This window comes from Pongo pygmaeus, chromosome 16 (assembly GCF_028885625.2).
Source record: "Pongo pygmaeus isolate AG05252 chromosome 16, NHGRI_mPonPyg2-v2.0_pri, whole genome shotgun sequence".
NCBI lineage: Eukaryota > Metazoa > Chordata > Mammalia > Primates > Hominidae > Pongo > Pongo pygmaeus.
Genome location: NC_072389.2, coordinates 48502257 through 48518600, shown reverse-complemented (window position 1 = coordinate 48518600; position 16344 = coordinate 48502257). Strand labels below are relative to the sequence as shown.

The following is a 16344-nucleotide window of genomic DNA, read 5'->3' as shown; positions in this document are numbered from 1 at the left end:
ATGTCGCTTTCTTTCTTTCTTTCTTTTTCTTTCTTTCTCTTCCTCTCTCTCTTTCTCTTTCTCTCTCTCTTTCTTTCTCTTCCTCTCTCTCTCTTTCTTCTCTCCCTCCCTCCCTCCCTCCCTCTCTCTCTCTCTCTCTCTCTTTCTTTCTTTCTTTTTTGAGGAAGGGTCTCGCTCTGTTGCTCAGGCTGGAATGCAATGGCACGATCTCAGCTCACTGCAACCTCCCCCTCCCAGGTTCAAGCAATTCTCCTGCCTCGGCCTCCTAAGTAGCTGGGATTACAGGCATGTGCCACCATGCCTGGCTAATTTTTGTATTTTTAGTAGAGACAGGGTTTCAACATGTTGGTCAGGCTGGTCTCGAACTCCTGACCTCGTGATCCGCCCACCTCGGCCTCCCAAAGTGCTGGGATTACAGCCGTGAGCCACTGTGCCTGGCCTGTCTCCTTTTTCTTAAAAGGCTGATAATACATCAGGATATATTTGGTCATTTTATACTCTTGTCTTTGTATTAGTCAAATAAGTGCCAGGAGTCTTGTGGCTGGGGCTTAACTCTCCTCTTACTCATGTCATTAACTCCAGTGGGATTGTGGCCAAGTCAAGAAGGCCTTGTGGGAGCTGACATGTTTTTACTAACTGATTCTGCTTGATTTTCTGCTTTGTTGAGCCTCTTCCTGATCCTCTTGGCTTTCTTTTCCTGCTTTTGAAAACCCTTCCTTTTTGTCTCTTTGACATAAGAAGTCATTGTCTCTTTGACATAAGAAGCACTTCAGTGGAGTGGAATAAAAAAGAAAACCTGAGTGTCCAATGGAGAATGAGTTTTCTCCATGCCACTGCAACCTTGGGCCTCTGGAGAGGAAGACATCTTCCTTCCTCCCCCCTCCTTTCTTTCCCAAACTAAGAGAAGCCTGGCTCAGGGGAAAATTGAGTTGGCTGTCCCTAGGAACTATGCTTTGAGCTACAAACAGCAGCCAGGAAAAGGCTATCCTGAGTCCTCTTCCCTCCTGTGTGTCACTGTCTCTTTTGGATCTATGATCATTCAGGGTAGGAGTTGTGTATGGGACGGAGAGGCTTTCTGTGAAGGCTCAGTGGTCCTGCTATGAAAACTTTAGGCCCCTTAGGAACACATGAGAGGCAACCAGTTCCCAACCAGATTGAGGCCAGCTGCTTTCTGACTTTTTTTTTTTTTTTTTTTTTGAGACAGTGTCTCGCTCTGTCACCCAGGCTGGAGTGCAGTGGCGCGATCTCGGCTCACTGCAACTTCTGCCTCCCGGGTTCATGCCATTCTCCTGCCGCAGCCTCCTGAGTAGCTGAGATTACAGGCGCCCGCCACCACGCCCAGCTAATTTTTTGTATTTTTAGTAGAGAAGGGGTTTCACCGTGTTAGCCAGTACGGTCTTGATCTCCTGACCTTGTGATCTGCCTTCCTTGGCCTCCCAAAGTGCTGGGATTACAGGCGAAAGCCACCACGCCCGGCTGCTTTCTGACTTTTAACTATGATCCATGATTTATATCATGACCCAGCTACACATAAAATTGCCCTTGTTCTTCCTATGTGTGATGCATTGTATGTTTTCTATTCCATTCCATTTTTCTTATTACTGGCTACCTCTCTCTAAATTGATTTCACAAACTACTAAATGAGTTGGAACTGAAGTTTAAAAACTGCTGTTGAATGATCAAAAGGGATCTGTCTTAGATCTTTCTCTAAATTTTCTGGTTCCGATAACATATCTATTTAAGTGCCCCAACACATCAAGAGGTTTAACAACTTTGTACCAATTGATCCAGTAATTCACCTTTGTTGAATCTACCTTACAAAAGATTGCTGTTAAGAGACGGATCAAGGGATCATTGTGCATATTCTGTTTTTAGCCAGACATTTGACACATTTATGGAAAAGATGAAAACTGGATTTGATTTTAGATTGTGAAGGAAATTTAAAAACATTGACTTCAGCTTTATTCAAAGATTAGATGTAGTTAAAGCAGTTGAACAACTACGCCCAAAGAGTTTTTTTTTTTTTTTTTGAGATGGAGTCTCGCTCTGCCACCCAGGCTGGAGTGCAATGGTGCCATCCTGGCTCACTGCAACCTCTACCTCCTGGGCTCAAGCAATTCTCCCACCTCAGCCTCCCAAGTACCCGCCACCAGGCCTGGCTAATTTTTGTATTTTAGTAGACGCGGGGTTTCACCATGTTGGCCAGGCTGGTCTCGAACTCCTGACCTCAAGTGATTCACCCATCTCGGCCTCCCAAAGTGCTGGGATTATAGGCGTGAGCCACAGTGCCCAGCCCCAAAGAGTATTTCTTAATGGCTCAGTGTTAACATGAAAGAAAGAGCTGACGATACACCACTGGCCTCCAACTTAAGCTCTAATGCTTAGAAACATCGTATTACTGATTACTTAGATGAAGACTGGAAGATAGTTTAGCCAGTCTAGAGATGGAAAAGTAAAACATTTGGGTCAAAAAATCAGAATCTATCAACCTGGGCAACATAGGGAGACGCCATCTCTACAAAATATAAAAAAAAAAATATTGTGGGGCATGGTAGTGCACAACTGTGGTCCAACCTACTTGGGAAGCTGAGATGGGAGGATCACTTGAGCCCAGAATGAAGGCTGAGGCTGCAGTGAGCCAGAAGCATGCCATTGCACTCCAGCCTGGGCTGCAGAGTGAGACCCTGTCTTTAAAAAAAAAGGATCAAGATAGGTAGGAAAGATGCAAAAACATTAAGAACCTCTGTGGAAGTTCAAAATGGAAATGGCACAAAAACTGGCTGGGAGCAAATATGAATTTTTCCTTTAGGATGCTGCTTAGCAGCCTCTCTTCTCAGTAAAAAATGTCTTCAGACATTGCCAAATGTCCTCCAGGGCACAGAATTTCCCCTGTTGAGAACCACCGAGATAAACTGATGTACTACTAGAGGAAAGACCTGATGAACTTTTGTTGACAGTAAATGCAATCTAAACCTTGCTAGCAAAGGTCGCAAAAGAAATGCAATCCAAAAACGCATGATTCCTACCAGTAAGAGTAAAATAATGACTCCTTACTCTGTACCTGGCACAACGCCAAGGTCCTTCCATAGGCATCCTCACTTAACGCCCCCATGAACCCTATAAGGTAGGAATACAATTTTCTCCCTTTTTCAGATGAGGACGCTGACGTTTAGGGATATTAAGTGACTTGCTCGTGGTCTCACAGTCCAGGCGATAGACCTGAGGCTGTGTCAGTCCAGAGCCTGCCCACTGCACCCTGTGCTATGAGAGTTTCACAACCATATACCAGGTGTGCACACACAGGAAGCAGGCAGTGCCCTCCTCATAGACCTAGAAATGGCTGAGAAGTCAGACCTAAGTTACAAGTGACCCAGAGAGTCTCCAGAATTCCAAAGCAGGGACTTGCCCTATGGCTGAAGTCCCAGCCTCCAGTCAGCTCACTGACTTAATTCATACAAAATCCTAGTATGTTTATTCTTATATCAGTAGGATAATAGGGTGACTTTTAGAAAGATTGTCAACAAATAGTTAAGAGCATGCAGCGGCACTTCAGGGGTTAAGTTTCGGTTATCTGGAATTGTTTCCCTTTTGGGGACCCCAATCCTTGATTATTGCGGCTCCAGGTCCAGACGTGGAATTCACCAGGATCAACACTCCCCCACGCCGACCCCCCGCACAGCCCCTGCGCACACCCCACCCCACCCCCGCACACCCCACCCTCCACCGCACACCCCACCCCACCCCCGCACACCCCACCCTCCACCGCACACCCCACCCCCCGCACACACACACCCGCACGCCCTCCCCCGCACACCCCACTCCCCCCCGCACAGCCCCCCGCACACCCCACCCCACCCCCGCACACCCCACCCTCCCCCACACACCCCACCCCCCCGCCCACACACCCCCGCACGCCCCCCCCACCCCGCACACCCCACCTCCTCCGCGCACGCCCCACCACCCGCCGCACCTCCCAGAAATGACTGAGAAGCCACAAGGGATGCCTGAGCCCAGGGGGCTGCAGGTGGGCGTGACCTGTCCCCTCCCCTCCCCTAGTGGCAACCTTGCAGCTTGAGTCTGTCGACCTGCAGAGCTCCAGGAACAACAAGGAGCACCACACGCAGGAGATGGGCGTCAAGCGGCTCACTGTGCGCCGCGGCCAGCCCTTCTACCTCCAGCTGAGCTTCAGCCGACCCTTCCAGTCCCAGAGCGACCACATCACCTTTGTGGCTGAGACCGGTGAGTTTGCCCTGCCCCAAGGCCCCGCAGGTTCCGTCAAAATGAGGGCATTTGCAGAGTCTGCCTGCAGGGCCCCTGCCTTTCCCACCTGAGCTGCCCTCATTGGGAATGAGTCCTGGGAACCCCAGGCCCCTCATGCTCAGGACCCTGTTAGTGCTGTTAAGGAGAGATCTGGTCAACTCAGCAAACTGAGGTTGTGGCAGTTAACAACCAACCTGTAGTTACACAATAAGCACTGTGCTAAAACTTTACACACATTAGCTCATTTAATCCCCAGGACAAGACTTTCAGGTGGTACTATTATGATCCCCTTTTAACAGATTAAACAACAGAGGCCTGGGGATCTTAAATGGTTTGCCTGAGGACACTCAGTGGCAGTAAAAGCCAAAAGCATTAGCAGGTGGTGGGAGAAGGTGACGGTCCTTCCGACCCCCCTGGAATCATATACCACACAGGTTTTTTGAGCCTCACTTTGGGGTCATTGTCTCCTACACAGGACCCAAGCCGTCAGAGCTGCTGGGGACCCGAGCCACATTCTTCCTCACCAGGGTCCAGCCCGGGAATGTCTGGAGCACTTCAGATTTCACCATTGACTCCAACTCTCTCCAAGTTTCCCTTTTCACACCAGCCAATGCAGTTATTGGCCATTACACTCTGAAGATAGAGGTCCCTCAGGGCCAAGGTCACAGTGTGACTTACCCGCTGGGGACTTTCATCCTACTTTTTAACCCTTGGAGTCCAGGTAGGACGTGCCCACAGCTTGTAATGCTAACCTGATCCATTGGGAAGGCCCTGTGAGGTTCTTTGGGAAAAGCCCAGAAAATAAATCGCCACATAGCTATGCAATGTAGCAGCATGTGCTCTCACAAAAATCATCTTTACAAATAATTTCTAATGGCATGAGGAAAGTATTCAAGATGTGATGTTAAGTGAAAACATTGGAACATTTCCTAATATGAGCCTAATTGTATTAAGATGCACAGAAAGAGAGAGTGGCTAGAATACACCAAAACATAATGGCGGGTGTCTCTGAGTAGTGGGAGTGAGCAGTTTCCATTGTCTTCTACCCATCCATCTCTACTTTCTGAATCTCTACAATAAGCCAACCCTACAATCAGTCACTTTTACAATCAAGAAAAGATCGTTGGTTTTTAAAGTGTACATTGTATTTCTGGCTTCTAGAAAAGCACATAGTAGATCTTTAAGGGAGTCCAGTCTTAATTTCTGTTGCTATCAACCCATCAACTGTTCCTCCTGTTTTCCAGAAACACGTTGTCGTTACTGTTTTTTAATTTTATTATTCTTTTTTTTTGGTTTGGGATTTTGCCCGCTCCACTACTCTTAACTGCTCAGAGGACGATGTCTACCTGCCAAGTGAAATACTGCTGCAGGAGTATATCATGCGAGATTATGGCTTTGTTTACAAGGGTCATGAAAAATTCATCACCTCCTGGCCCTGGAACTACGGGCAGGTAACACTATTACCCAGTGTGGGCCTGGGGTGGGCTCCGTAAGGCTGGTCCTTACACAACCCTGTTATGTAAGGCTGTTATATTACACAGCCCTCATAGAGGGCCACTAATACAAGCAAGGGTGTAAGGGGCTGGGCCAGCTTCACATCCAGTGAGAGGGGCAAGGAAGGAAGGGGTGGATGTCTTTCCTTTTTAGTTTTTAGCGTTTTATTATGAAAAACCTTAAAACATAATCAAAATAGACAGGCTACTACAATAGATCTCCTTGTACCCACCTCTCAGCTTCAGTAATGATCAATGTATCATGAGTCTGTTTCATCAACACTGGGGGTTTGCAAACTACAGCCCACAGACCAAATGTGGCTACTGCCTGTTTAGCCCACGAGCTGAGAATAGTTTTCACATTTTTTACTTGTTGAAAAGGAATTGTAAAAGAATAATATTTTGTGATGTGAAAATTATATGAAGTTCAAATTTCAGTGTTCACAAATAGCATTTTATTGCAAATAGCCATGTTTATTCATTTAGATGTAGTCTGTGGCTGCTTGCACGCTGCATTGGCAGAATTGAGCTATTAAGACAGAGATCTGGTTCAACACACGCAAATCAATAAACGTAATCCAGCATATAAACAGAATCAATGACAAAAACCGCATGATTATCTCAATAGATGCAGAAAAGGCCTTTGACAAAATTCAACAACCTTCATGCTAAAAACTCTCAATAAATTAGGTATTGATGGGACATATCTCAAAATAATAAGAGCTACCTGTGACAAACCCACAGCCAATATCATATGAATGGGCAAAAACTGGAAGCATTGCCTTTGAAAATTGGCACAAGACAGGGATGTCCTCTCTCACCACTCCTATTCAACATAGTGTGGGAAGTTCTTGCCAGGGCAATCAGGCAGGAGAAGGAAATAAAGGGTATTCAATTAGGAAAAGAGGAAGTCAAATTGTCCCTGTTTGCAGATGACATGATTGTATATCTAGAAAACCCGATCGTCTCAGCCCAAAATCTCCTTAAGCTGATAGGCAACTTCAGCAAAGTCTCAGGATACAAAATCAATGTGCAAAAATCACAAGCATTCTTATACACCAATAACAGACAAACAGAGAGCCAAATCGTGAGTGAACTCCCATTCACAATTGCCGCAAAGAGAATAAAATACCTAGGAATCCAACTTACAAGGGACATGAAGGACCTCTTCAAGGAGAACTACAAACCACTGCTCAATGAAATAAAGAGGATACAAACAAATGGAAGAACATTCCATGCTCATGGGTAGGAAGAATCAGTATCGTGAAAATGGCCATACTGCCCAAGGTAATTTATAGATTCAATGCCATCCCCATCAAGCTACCAATGACTTTCTTCACAGAATTGGAAAAAACTACTTTAAAGTTCATATGGAACCAAAAAAGAGCCTGCATTTCCAAGTCAATCCTAAGCCAAAAGAACAAAGCTGGAGGCATCACGCTACCTGACTTCGAACTATACTACAAGGCTACAGTAACCAAAACAGCATGGTACTGGTACCAAAACAGAGATATAAACCAATGGAACAGAACAGAACCCTCAGAAAGAATGCCACATATCTACAACCATCTGATCTTTAACAAACATGACAAAAACAAGAAATGGGGAAAGGATTCCCTATGTAATAAATGGTGCTAGGAAAACTGGCTAGCCATATGTAGAAAGCTGAAATTGGATCCCTTCCTTACACTTTATACAAAAATTAATTCAAGATGGATTAAAGACTTAAATGTTAGACCTGAAACCATAAAAACCCTAGAAGAAAACCTAGGCAATACCATTCAGGACACAGGCATGGGCAAGGACTTCATGTCTAAAACACCAAAAGCAATGGCAAAAAAAGCCAAAATTGACAAATGGGATCTAACTAAACTAAAGAGCTTCTGCACAGCAAAAGAAACTACCATCAGAGTGAACAGGCAACCTACAGAATGGGAGAAAATTTTTGCAATCTACTCATCTGGTAAAGGGCTAATATCCAGAATCTACAATGAACTCAAACAAATTTACAAGAAAAAAACAAACAACCCCATCAAAAAGTGGGCAAAGGATATGAACAGACACTTCTCAAAAGAAGACATTTATGCAGCCAACAGACACATGAAAAAATGCTCATCATCACTGGCCATCAGAGAAATGCAAATCAAAACCACAATGAGATACCATCTCACACCAGTTAGAATGGCGATCATTAAAAGGTCAGGAAACAACAGGTGCTGGAGAGGATGTGGAGAAATAGGAACACTTTTACACTGTTGGTGGGACTGTAAACTAGTTCCACCATTGTGGAAGTCAGTGTGGCGATTCCTCAGGGATCTAGAACTAGAAATACCATTTGACCCAGCAATCCCATTACTGGGTATATACTGAAAGGATTATAAATCATGCTGCTGTAAAGACACATGTACACATATGTTTATTGTGGCACTATTCACAATAGCAAAGACTTGGAACCAACCCAGATGTCCAACAATGATAGACTGGATTAAGAAAATGTGGCACATATACACCATGGAATACTATGCAGCCATAAAAAATGATGAGTTCAAGTCCTTTGTAGGGACATGGATGAACTGGAAACCATCATTCTCAGCAAACTATCACAAGGACAAAAAACCAAACACCGCATGTTCTCACTCATAGATGGGAATTGAACAATGAGAACACATGGACACAGGAAGGGGAACATCACACACCGGGGCCTGTTGTGGGGTTGGGGGAGGGGGGAGGGATAGCATTAGGAGATATACCTAATGTTAAATGACGAGTTAATGGGTGCAGCACACCAACATGGCACATGTATACATATGTAACTAACCTGCACGTTGTGCACATGTACTCTAGAACTTAAAGTAGAATAAAAAAAAAAAAAAAGACAGAAACCTTATGGCCTGCAAAGGCTAAAATATTTACTATTTGGTTTTTTACAGAAAAAGTTTGTCCTTCTCTGGTCTGTACTCCTCTGCCTCCATCCCTGCTCCCCACTCCACCACTAGATTTTTTTTTTTTTTTTTTTTTTTTTTGAGATAGAGTCTCACTCTGTTGCCCAGGCTGGAGTGCAGTGGCATGATCTTGGCTCACTGCAACCTCCTGGGTTCAAGTGATTCTCCCACCTCAGCTTCCTGAGTAGCTAGGACTACAGGTGCGAGCCATAATGCCCAGCTAATTTTTGTATTTTTAGTAGAGACGGGGTTTCACCGTGTTGGCCAGGCTGGTCTCAAACTTCTGACCTCAGGTGATCCACCTGCCTTGGCCTCTCGAAGTACTGGGATTACAGCCACCGCTCCTGGCAAATTTTTTTAAAGCAAATTACAGATACCATATCATTTAATCCAGTAACACTTCAGCATATTTAATCCAATAGTACTTCAGAATATAGTCATGTAAAAGTTGATGACTCTTTCTGCAAAACTTAATCAGAATACGTGATTGTAACTGAAAAAAAAAGAACAGTAATTCTTTAATAACATCCAATATCCAGTCAATGTAGAGAGGGGGACCTTGGCTCTGGGCAACGTTTCCACTCTCAACCCCCGCAGGTGTAGTTTCTCTCTCCTTCCCACTGCCACCTCGGTCCTGTCCACAAACTCCAAAAGGGAAGAGGTGGGGGAAGCCTTGCTGAGGGAGAGCACATTTTCCCCATTCTCCAACCGTGGTGACCTGTGACCCTCTTTGAAACTGAGACAAATACCTGTGCATTTGGCAGCCAAAGGGTTGTGACAAACATTGTGCACGTCTATCATGAGCCCACCCCGGCTCCTCCAGGGCCTGCAGCGTCTGCTCTGAGTTCCTCTACCTGATTTCAAGACTGGCACGCCTGGCCCTACATTGATCTCTAGACTTTTTCTGCTCTGATCCCTTCCCTGCTCCTTCAAGTCCTCCAGATAGAAGTCTGTCTAAGTCCTTGATACCCACCATGCTCAAAGACCTCAGGTAAATATGCCCACTCTCCTCTTCCTTCCCACCCATTCCATCAAAGCCCATTGGCACCAAAGCCTTCTCTCATCTATTCAGCCAACGGGGGTCTCTCACTCTCTGAATTCTGTTTCCATTTTTCATCAGAGCCACACAGTTTAGTTTTTCAGAATTTCAAACCTAATACATTCCCAATTTGATTTAAAAGCTCTTCAAAGGCAGGACCTTGTCTTATATTTAGCACCCTCCCCCTGCCCCCACATCCCCATATACGTGCCATCCCCAAAAGTCTGTTAATGACTTAAAGTTTCAGAAGTCTAGACATTTGCTCTTCTCTTTTTTCTCCCTTAAAATCACTTGGAAGTTTGAAGAGGACATCATAGACATCTGCTTTGAGATCCTGAACAAGAGCCTGTACTACTTAAAGAACCCGGCCAAAGACTGTTCCCGGCGGAACGACGTGGTGTACGTGTGCAGGGTGGTGAGTGCCATGGTAAGGATGGATGTTTCCCGCCGTCTGAGGACAGTCTGAGCTTCCCCGGGAGCTGTGGAAACCCACCTGTCTGTCCTCTGCAGATCAACAGCAACGATGACAATGGTGTGCTGCAGGGGAACTGGGGTGAGGACTACTCCAAAGGGGTCAGTCCTCTGGAGTGGAACGGCAGCGTGGCCATCCTACGACAGTGGTCAGCCAGGGGCGGGCAGCCTGTGAAGTACGGACAGTGCTGGGTCTTCGCCTCTGTTATGTGCACCGGTGAGTGAAAGATCACTCACTTAGGGGTGTGATTAACTTCATTTCAGAGAAGTTAACTGTGGCTCATAAAGGTTCAGTAGCTTGCCCATGGCCCCACAGCTGGGGGTGGTGGGCACCCAGGCCCTGAGCCAGCACACCATACAGTCTCGAGGGATCCTGTGCATTTATGTGAGAGGGGGGTTGACCTGTGGCAATCACCTCACAGTATCCTTGATGGATCAGTCAGACTGTTAAAACTGTCATTTGGATAGACCTGTTTGTGGTCCCGAAGCAGAAACCAAATGGCTTCTTTCTGCCACCTGCTCAGGCATCTCAGCTCGAGGTGAGCCTGGCATGCGGGGCAGGTGGAAGTAGATGGCGTGAGATAGCTGACCTCACCCATAGGCAGAGCTAGCAGCCCCCAAATGCTTCACTGAGAGATCCTTGAGCAGTTATCATTATAGACTTGCCACCTTGTTGACTACCCTTAAAGAACATCAATGTTTTATGCAGTATCAAGTATTTACAATTCAGTGCAAAGTTGTTGAGCAGACCATCTGTGATGAGAGAAAGATGGAGAGTACTTGTCTCACCCTTGCAAGGCCAGAATCTCTTAGACAGGCCTGTCCTGCTACATGATGGAGCTCGATGAACATTTGCTGAACTAACAGGGTGACTCTGAGTTGGAGAAAGGAGGAGCAGAGAATGGGGAGGACAGAGACAGGTGCCAAAGACAAGGGCAGAGACTTTTTGGAGAGGGGCAGCAGATGCTGGCAGTTATATACAGGTGCTACAGACACAGAAGAGGTTTAAATCTGAGTGTTTGAATCCAGTGACCTCACTTTTCCCAGGTGTGAAATGGGGCTAGGGCTACTCTGGCACTCAGTATTCTCAGTTGTTCCTTGGGCTGGGAAGTCCCCAGGCCGTGCTAGGTAGGTGTTATGGAGGAGGCCTGGGATGAGCAGGAGAAGGACGAGGTCCACCACCCTGCTCCATTTCCAAGCCTCTCCCCACTCCCAGGCGCTCGAGTTACAGGGCCACTGTGCACTGGGGGAGCTGCCCCTGCCAAGCTTCCTCTGGCCATTTCCAGCCCAGGTGTAGCTCCCATGCCTGCTAAGGATCTGTGACAAGCCCAGGAGCTGTGCTGTGAGTGAACAGGTGACTGTAGACAGGAAGCCTTCTTGGGGGCTCTTCAGTGAACCAAAACAAAAGGATTGGTCGCTCTCAATATTCCTTTTACTTTTTGAAGCTGTGTAATCCTCCTGGCAGCCTCAGTAGGCACCGTCTGCCCCTCCTGGGAGGGAGAGGAGTGGGATAAACCTCTCTGAACTCCTCACCATGCTGGAGGATGTCAGGACCCACGTCCCCTCAAGGTCACACCTGGCTCTTGCTGGCTCTTGGCTTGACTTCCTCTGGCTCTGGGCAGGCAGGGGTGTGTGTGTGTGTTTGTGTGTGTGTGTATGTGTTGGGGGTAATGTTTACACTGTGTGACTAGATTTGTGAAATCCTAACTCAGCTTTTAAAAGCCTTTGTAGCAGTATCATGAGAAGCCACAAGAGGGAGCGGCTGCCTTATTAAAGATGGTTGCTGGCTCTGTGGTTTCCCCTTATCTCTGCTGACGGTTTCCACTGTCTCTAGAAGTCTATCTTGTCCCTCCATCTATCCTCGAATTTCTTTCATACCTCCCCCTACCTCTTGTCTTTAAGTAGAATTACAGATCCCAAATTTCAGAGCTAGGGTGGGAGGAGGGTGATGAAATAATCTGTACAACAACCCCCCATGACACGTGTTTACCTACGTAACAAATCTTCATGTGTACCCTCAAACCTAAAAGTTAAAAAACATTTCAGAACTAAGTTTTCAGCCTCCCTAGTAGCTGGAACTACAGGCATGCGCCACTACACCCAGCTAATTTTTTTTTTTTTGTATTTTTAGTAGAGACAGGGTTTCCCTATGTTGGCCAGACTGGTCTCAAACCCCTGACCTCGTGATCCGCCTGAGCCTCCCAAAGTGCTGGGATTACAGGCGTAAGCCACCGCGCCTGGCCCTCTGTTTTTAACTTGGAAAGCTGCTGAGTGGAAAGACTCCTAAATGATAAGTTGGATTATTGTTAACTGTGGTTTTAAGCGACCCTCAAATGATTCCTTTCTCCTTGTGGGATGTTGATCACTGATGCGGCAGCAGGGCTGTGGGACTGGGTGTGGGGCTCTGGTAATAAAGGAGTTACTGGTGTGGTTCTGTAAGCGTCTTGGCTTTCTCTCCTCCAGCTTGAAAGTTACAAATTATGCATGGAAAACCAATAATTCCGCCTGAAATGAACTCAGCGATTCTCTATATTTTTCTCTTTAGTAATGAGATGCTTAGGCGTTCCAACCCGTGTTGTTTCCAATTTCCGTTCCGCGCACAACGTGGATAGGAACTTGACCATCGATACGTACTATGACCGAAATGCCGAGATGCTGTCAACTCAGAAACGAGACAAAATATGGTGAGAGGCACTGTCTTGAACAGATCTCTGCTCTGTCCCAGGGAGGGCAGAAAAACTTTGACCTGGTTCTCTCTGGCTCTTGAGGCAATATTGCAAGATTGCCCTGAGCATTGCTGCTAATGCTCAGAGAAGAGAAGAATTCCCCAACCCAGGAGGCTGTTCTGGCTAATTAGGTCATCAAATTTAACTCATTTCAGAGGTAAAAAACAATGGGATAACATTCTGAGGCCTCAACCAAATGACTAGCTGGGCGTCTTCTGAACACTGACCTCAAAAGTCTTTATTCATCTTCCTTTTCCTTCTCTGAGTCTCTGTTTGTACCATCCAGTTTTCCCAGAAGTCAGACAGAGCCTGGACTGGCTGCTTCTGTAGACCTCTTCTTGTCTCTCTTGACTTCTTCCTCTGCCCAACCCACTCCCTGTCTGCATGCATGTGTGCGTGCGTGTGTGTGCGTGCGTGTATGTGCGTGCATGTGTGTGTGTGTGTATCTCTGTGCATCCCTTTCTTTGTGTATCTCTGGTTTCTTTTCCTGGTTCCTTTGTTCTTCTCAGCTCTACCCGCAAATCTGGTTTCCTGTTTCTCTTTTTCCAGCCGGTTTCCAGATAAGACTCACTTTGTTTGTTCGTTTGTTTTTGAGATGGAGTCTCGCTCTGTTGCCCAGGCTGGAGTGCAATGGTGTGAACTCAGCTCACTGCAATCTCCACCTCCCAGGTTCAAGCGATTCTCCTGCCTCAGCCACCCGAGTAGATGGGACTACAGGCATGTACCACCACACCTGGCTAATTTTTGTATTTTTAGTAGAGACGGGGTTTCACCATGTTGGTCTTGAACTCTTGACCTCAGATGATCCACTCGCCTCGGCCTCCCATAGTGCTGGGATTACAGGCCTAAGCCACCGCACCCAGCCTCTAGGTAAGACTCTTTGAGTTGTGTGAGGACTACGTGCTGTCCTAGGAGCCCCCTCTCTGAGCTTCAGTTTCCTTGTCTGTAAAATGAAGATAACGTCTACTTCACAGGGTTGCTAGGGTGAAATGAGATCAATGCTGGTAAGGAGGGCTTTTCAGCCTGGGATCCACAGATAGACTCCTAGAGGTCTGAATCGTCTCTGATTCAGGAAGCAGTGGTGTATCTGAGGATATGTAACTTAGGCACAGTTCTGTCTTTGAATGCATATCTTGAGTCTAATCATGAGGAAACATCAGAGAAGCCCAAAATGGGGGCCACTCTGGTTTTAAAAAATAGATAAATAACATAAAGACTGTTTTCATTAAAAGCCCAGACTTCACCACTAGGTAATATCTCCATGAAACAAAACTACATTTGTACCCCTTAAATTTACAAAAAAAAAGAAAACGAGAGAGAGCGAGAGATTGTTTTCAAATCCCAATGTAACAAAGAAAGAAAGGTGAAGGAACTGTTCTAAGATCAAAGGAGACAACATGCTGCGTAGCTGAATGCAGTGTGTGATCACAGATGGCATCGCGTACCGCGTGGGAGAAGAATGCTCTAAACAACATCATTAGGTCAACTGACAACATTAAAATATAGACAGTAAATTAGATAAAGGCATCATATCAATATCCAACGTGCTAGGGTTGATGAACTATACAGGGGTTATGTAAGAGAAGATCCCTATTCTTAGGAAATACACACTGAAGTGTATATGTGTAGATATCTATTCTTGTCCACATTGAAAGAAAGCAAATGGGGCAAAATGTTAACAACAGATGAATTGGGTAGATGGGTGTTCTTTGTACTATTCTTTTTTCTGTTTTTTGAGATGGAGTCTCGCTCTGTCGCCCAGGCTGGAGTGCAGCGGTGCCATCTTGGCTCACTGCAAGCTCCGCCTCCTGGGTTCACACCATTCTCCTGCCTCAGCCTCCCGAGTAGCTGGGACTGCAGGTGCCCACCACCACGCCCAGCTACTTTTTTGTATTTTTAGTAGAGACGGGGTTTCACCGTGTTAGCCAGGATGGTCTCCATCTCCTGACCTTGTGATCCGCCCACCTCGGCTTCCCAAAGTGCTGGGATTACAGGCGTGAGTCACCGCGCCCAGCCTGTACTATTCTTGTGACTTTTAGTACAAAATTACTTCCTAATAAAAAGTAAGGAAAAGAAACAATGATATAAATCACCCCGTATAGTGCCTGGTACCTGGCAAAACCTCAGCTAACATGAGTCCTTTTCTCCTTACTCCCTCCTGCAGGAACTTCCATGTCTGGAATGAGTGCTGGATGATCCGGAAAGATCTCCCACCAGGATACGACGGGTGGCAGGTTCTGGACCCCACTCCCCAGCAGACCAGCAGTGGTGAGTGAGGACCACTGCAACAGGCTCTGTGGGGACGCAGATTAGGGTGACTGGCCGTGGGAGCAGGAGACCAGGGAGGAGCAGCGTCTTCCACGGCACCCTCTTCCCGAGGTCCCAGCCGACACAGCTTTGGATCAGGAATCTAACTCCACCATTGACAGAGTCACCCGGATGGGTCACCTGGGTGGGTCACTGGGCCTCAGTTGTGTCCTTACCTGTAAAGTGGAAAAGCTGATGATGAGCATTGCCACTTCACAGGGTGGCTGTGAGGGTCAGATGAATTAATGGGAACAAAAGTGCTTTTTGGGAAGATATCCCATGGGTGAGAGTCGGCGGTGCCACTGCCTATCCCATCTCCACCTCCCACGGCCACAACCAGCTGCCCCTGGCCCCCATATCAGTAGCCTGTTGCCTCCACAGGGCTGTTCTGCTGTGGCCCTGCCTCTGTGAAGGCCATCAGGGAAGGGGATGTCCACCTGGCCTATGACACCCCTTTTGTGTATGCCGAGGTGAACGCCGATGAAGTCATTTGGCTCCTCGGGGATGGCCAGGCCCAGGAAATCCTGGCCCACAACACCAGTTCCATCGGGAAGGAGATCAGCACCAAGATGGTGGGGTCAGACCAGCGCCACAGCATCACCAGCTCCTACAAGTACCCAGAAGGTGCTGGGCGGGTATTCGGGGAGAGGGCTGGTTTAAGCTTCTTTGTGATGCTCCCTAGCTGGGAAGGCTCCAAGTTGAAACTATCACCATCTAATCACCTCTTCCTCATGGCAAACTCCTAGGGGTCCTTCCTGGATCCCAGGCATGTGGCCCTAGGGTAGGGTTACCAGCAAATAAAAATACAGGATGCCCAGTTAAATTTGAATTCCAGTAGATCCAGATAAACAAATATTTTATTTGTGTAATATATGTCCCAAATGTTGTATGAGACATACTTATTCTAAAAAGTATTCACTGTTTATCTGAAATTCACACTGGGTATGATTTTTAATATATATGTTCCAAATAGTGCATGGAACGTACTATACTAAAAATCATTTGTTGTTTATCTGGAATTCAAATGTGGTTGGATGTCCTGTATTTTAACTCCACCCAGAGTGGCACCACTGTCTCCCTATGTCCATGGCAAAGGGAGCAGTGGA

General features: G+C 46.5%; 1 protein-coding gene across 1 annotated transcript in view; it reads left to right on the top strand.

Moving 5' to 3' along the window:
• TGM7 (transglutaminase 7) overlaps positions 1-16344 on the top strand; it is a 51360-nt gene that overhangs the window by 29944 nt on the left and 5072 nt on the right. The window contains exons 4-11 of the mRNA XM_054452155.2: positions 4057-4239; positions 4736-4981; positions 5593-5711; positions 10033-10161; positions 10245-10422; positions 12751-12889; positions 15096-15199; positions 15620-15862. Of these exons, the coding sequence (XP_054308130.1) occupies positions 4057-4239; positions 4736-4981; positions 5593-5711; positions 10033-10161; positions 10245-10422; positions 12751-12889; positions 15096-15199; positions 15620-15862 (1341 nt within the window). The remainder of the gene's footprint in view (positions 1-4056; positions 4240-4735; positions 4982-5592; positions 5712-10032; positions 10162-10244; positions 10423-12750; positions 12890-15095; positions 15200-15619; positions 15863-16344) is intronic.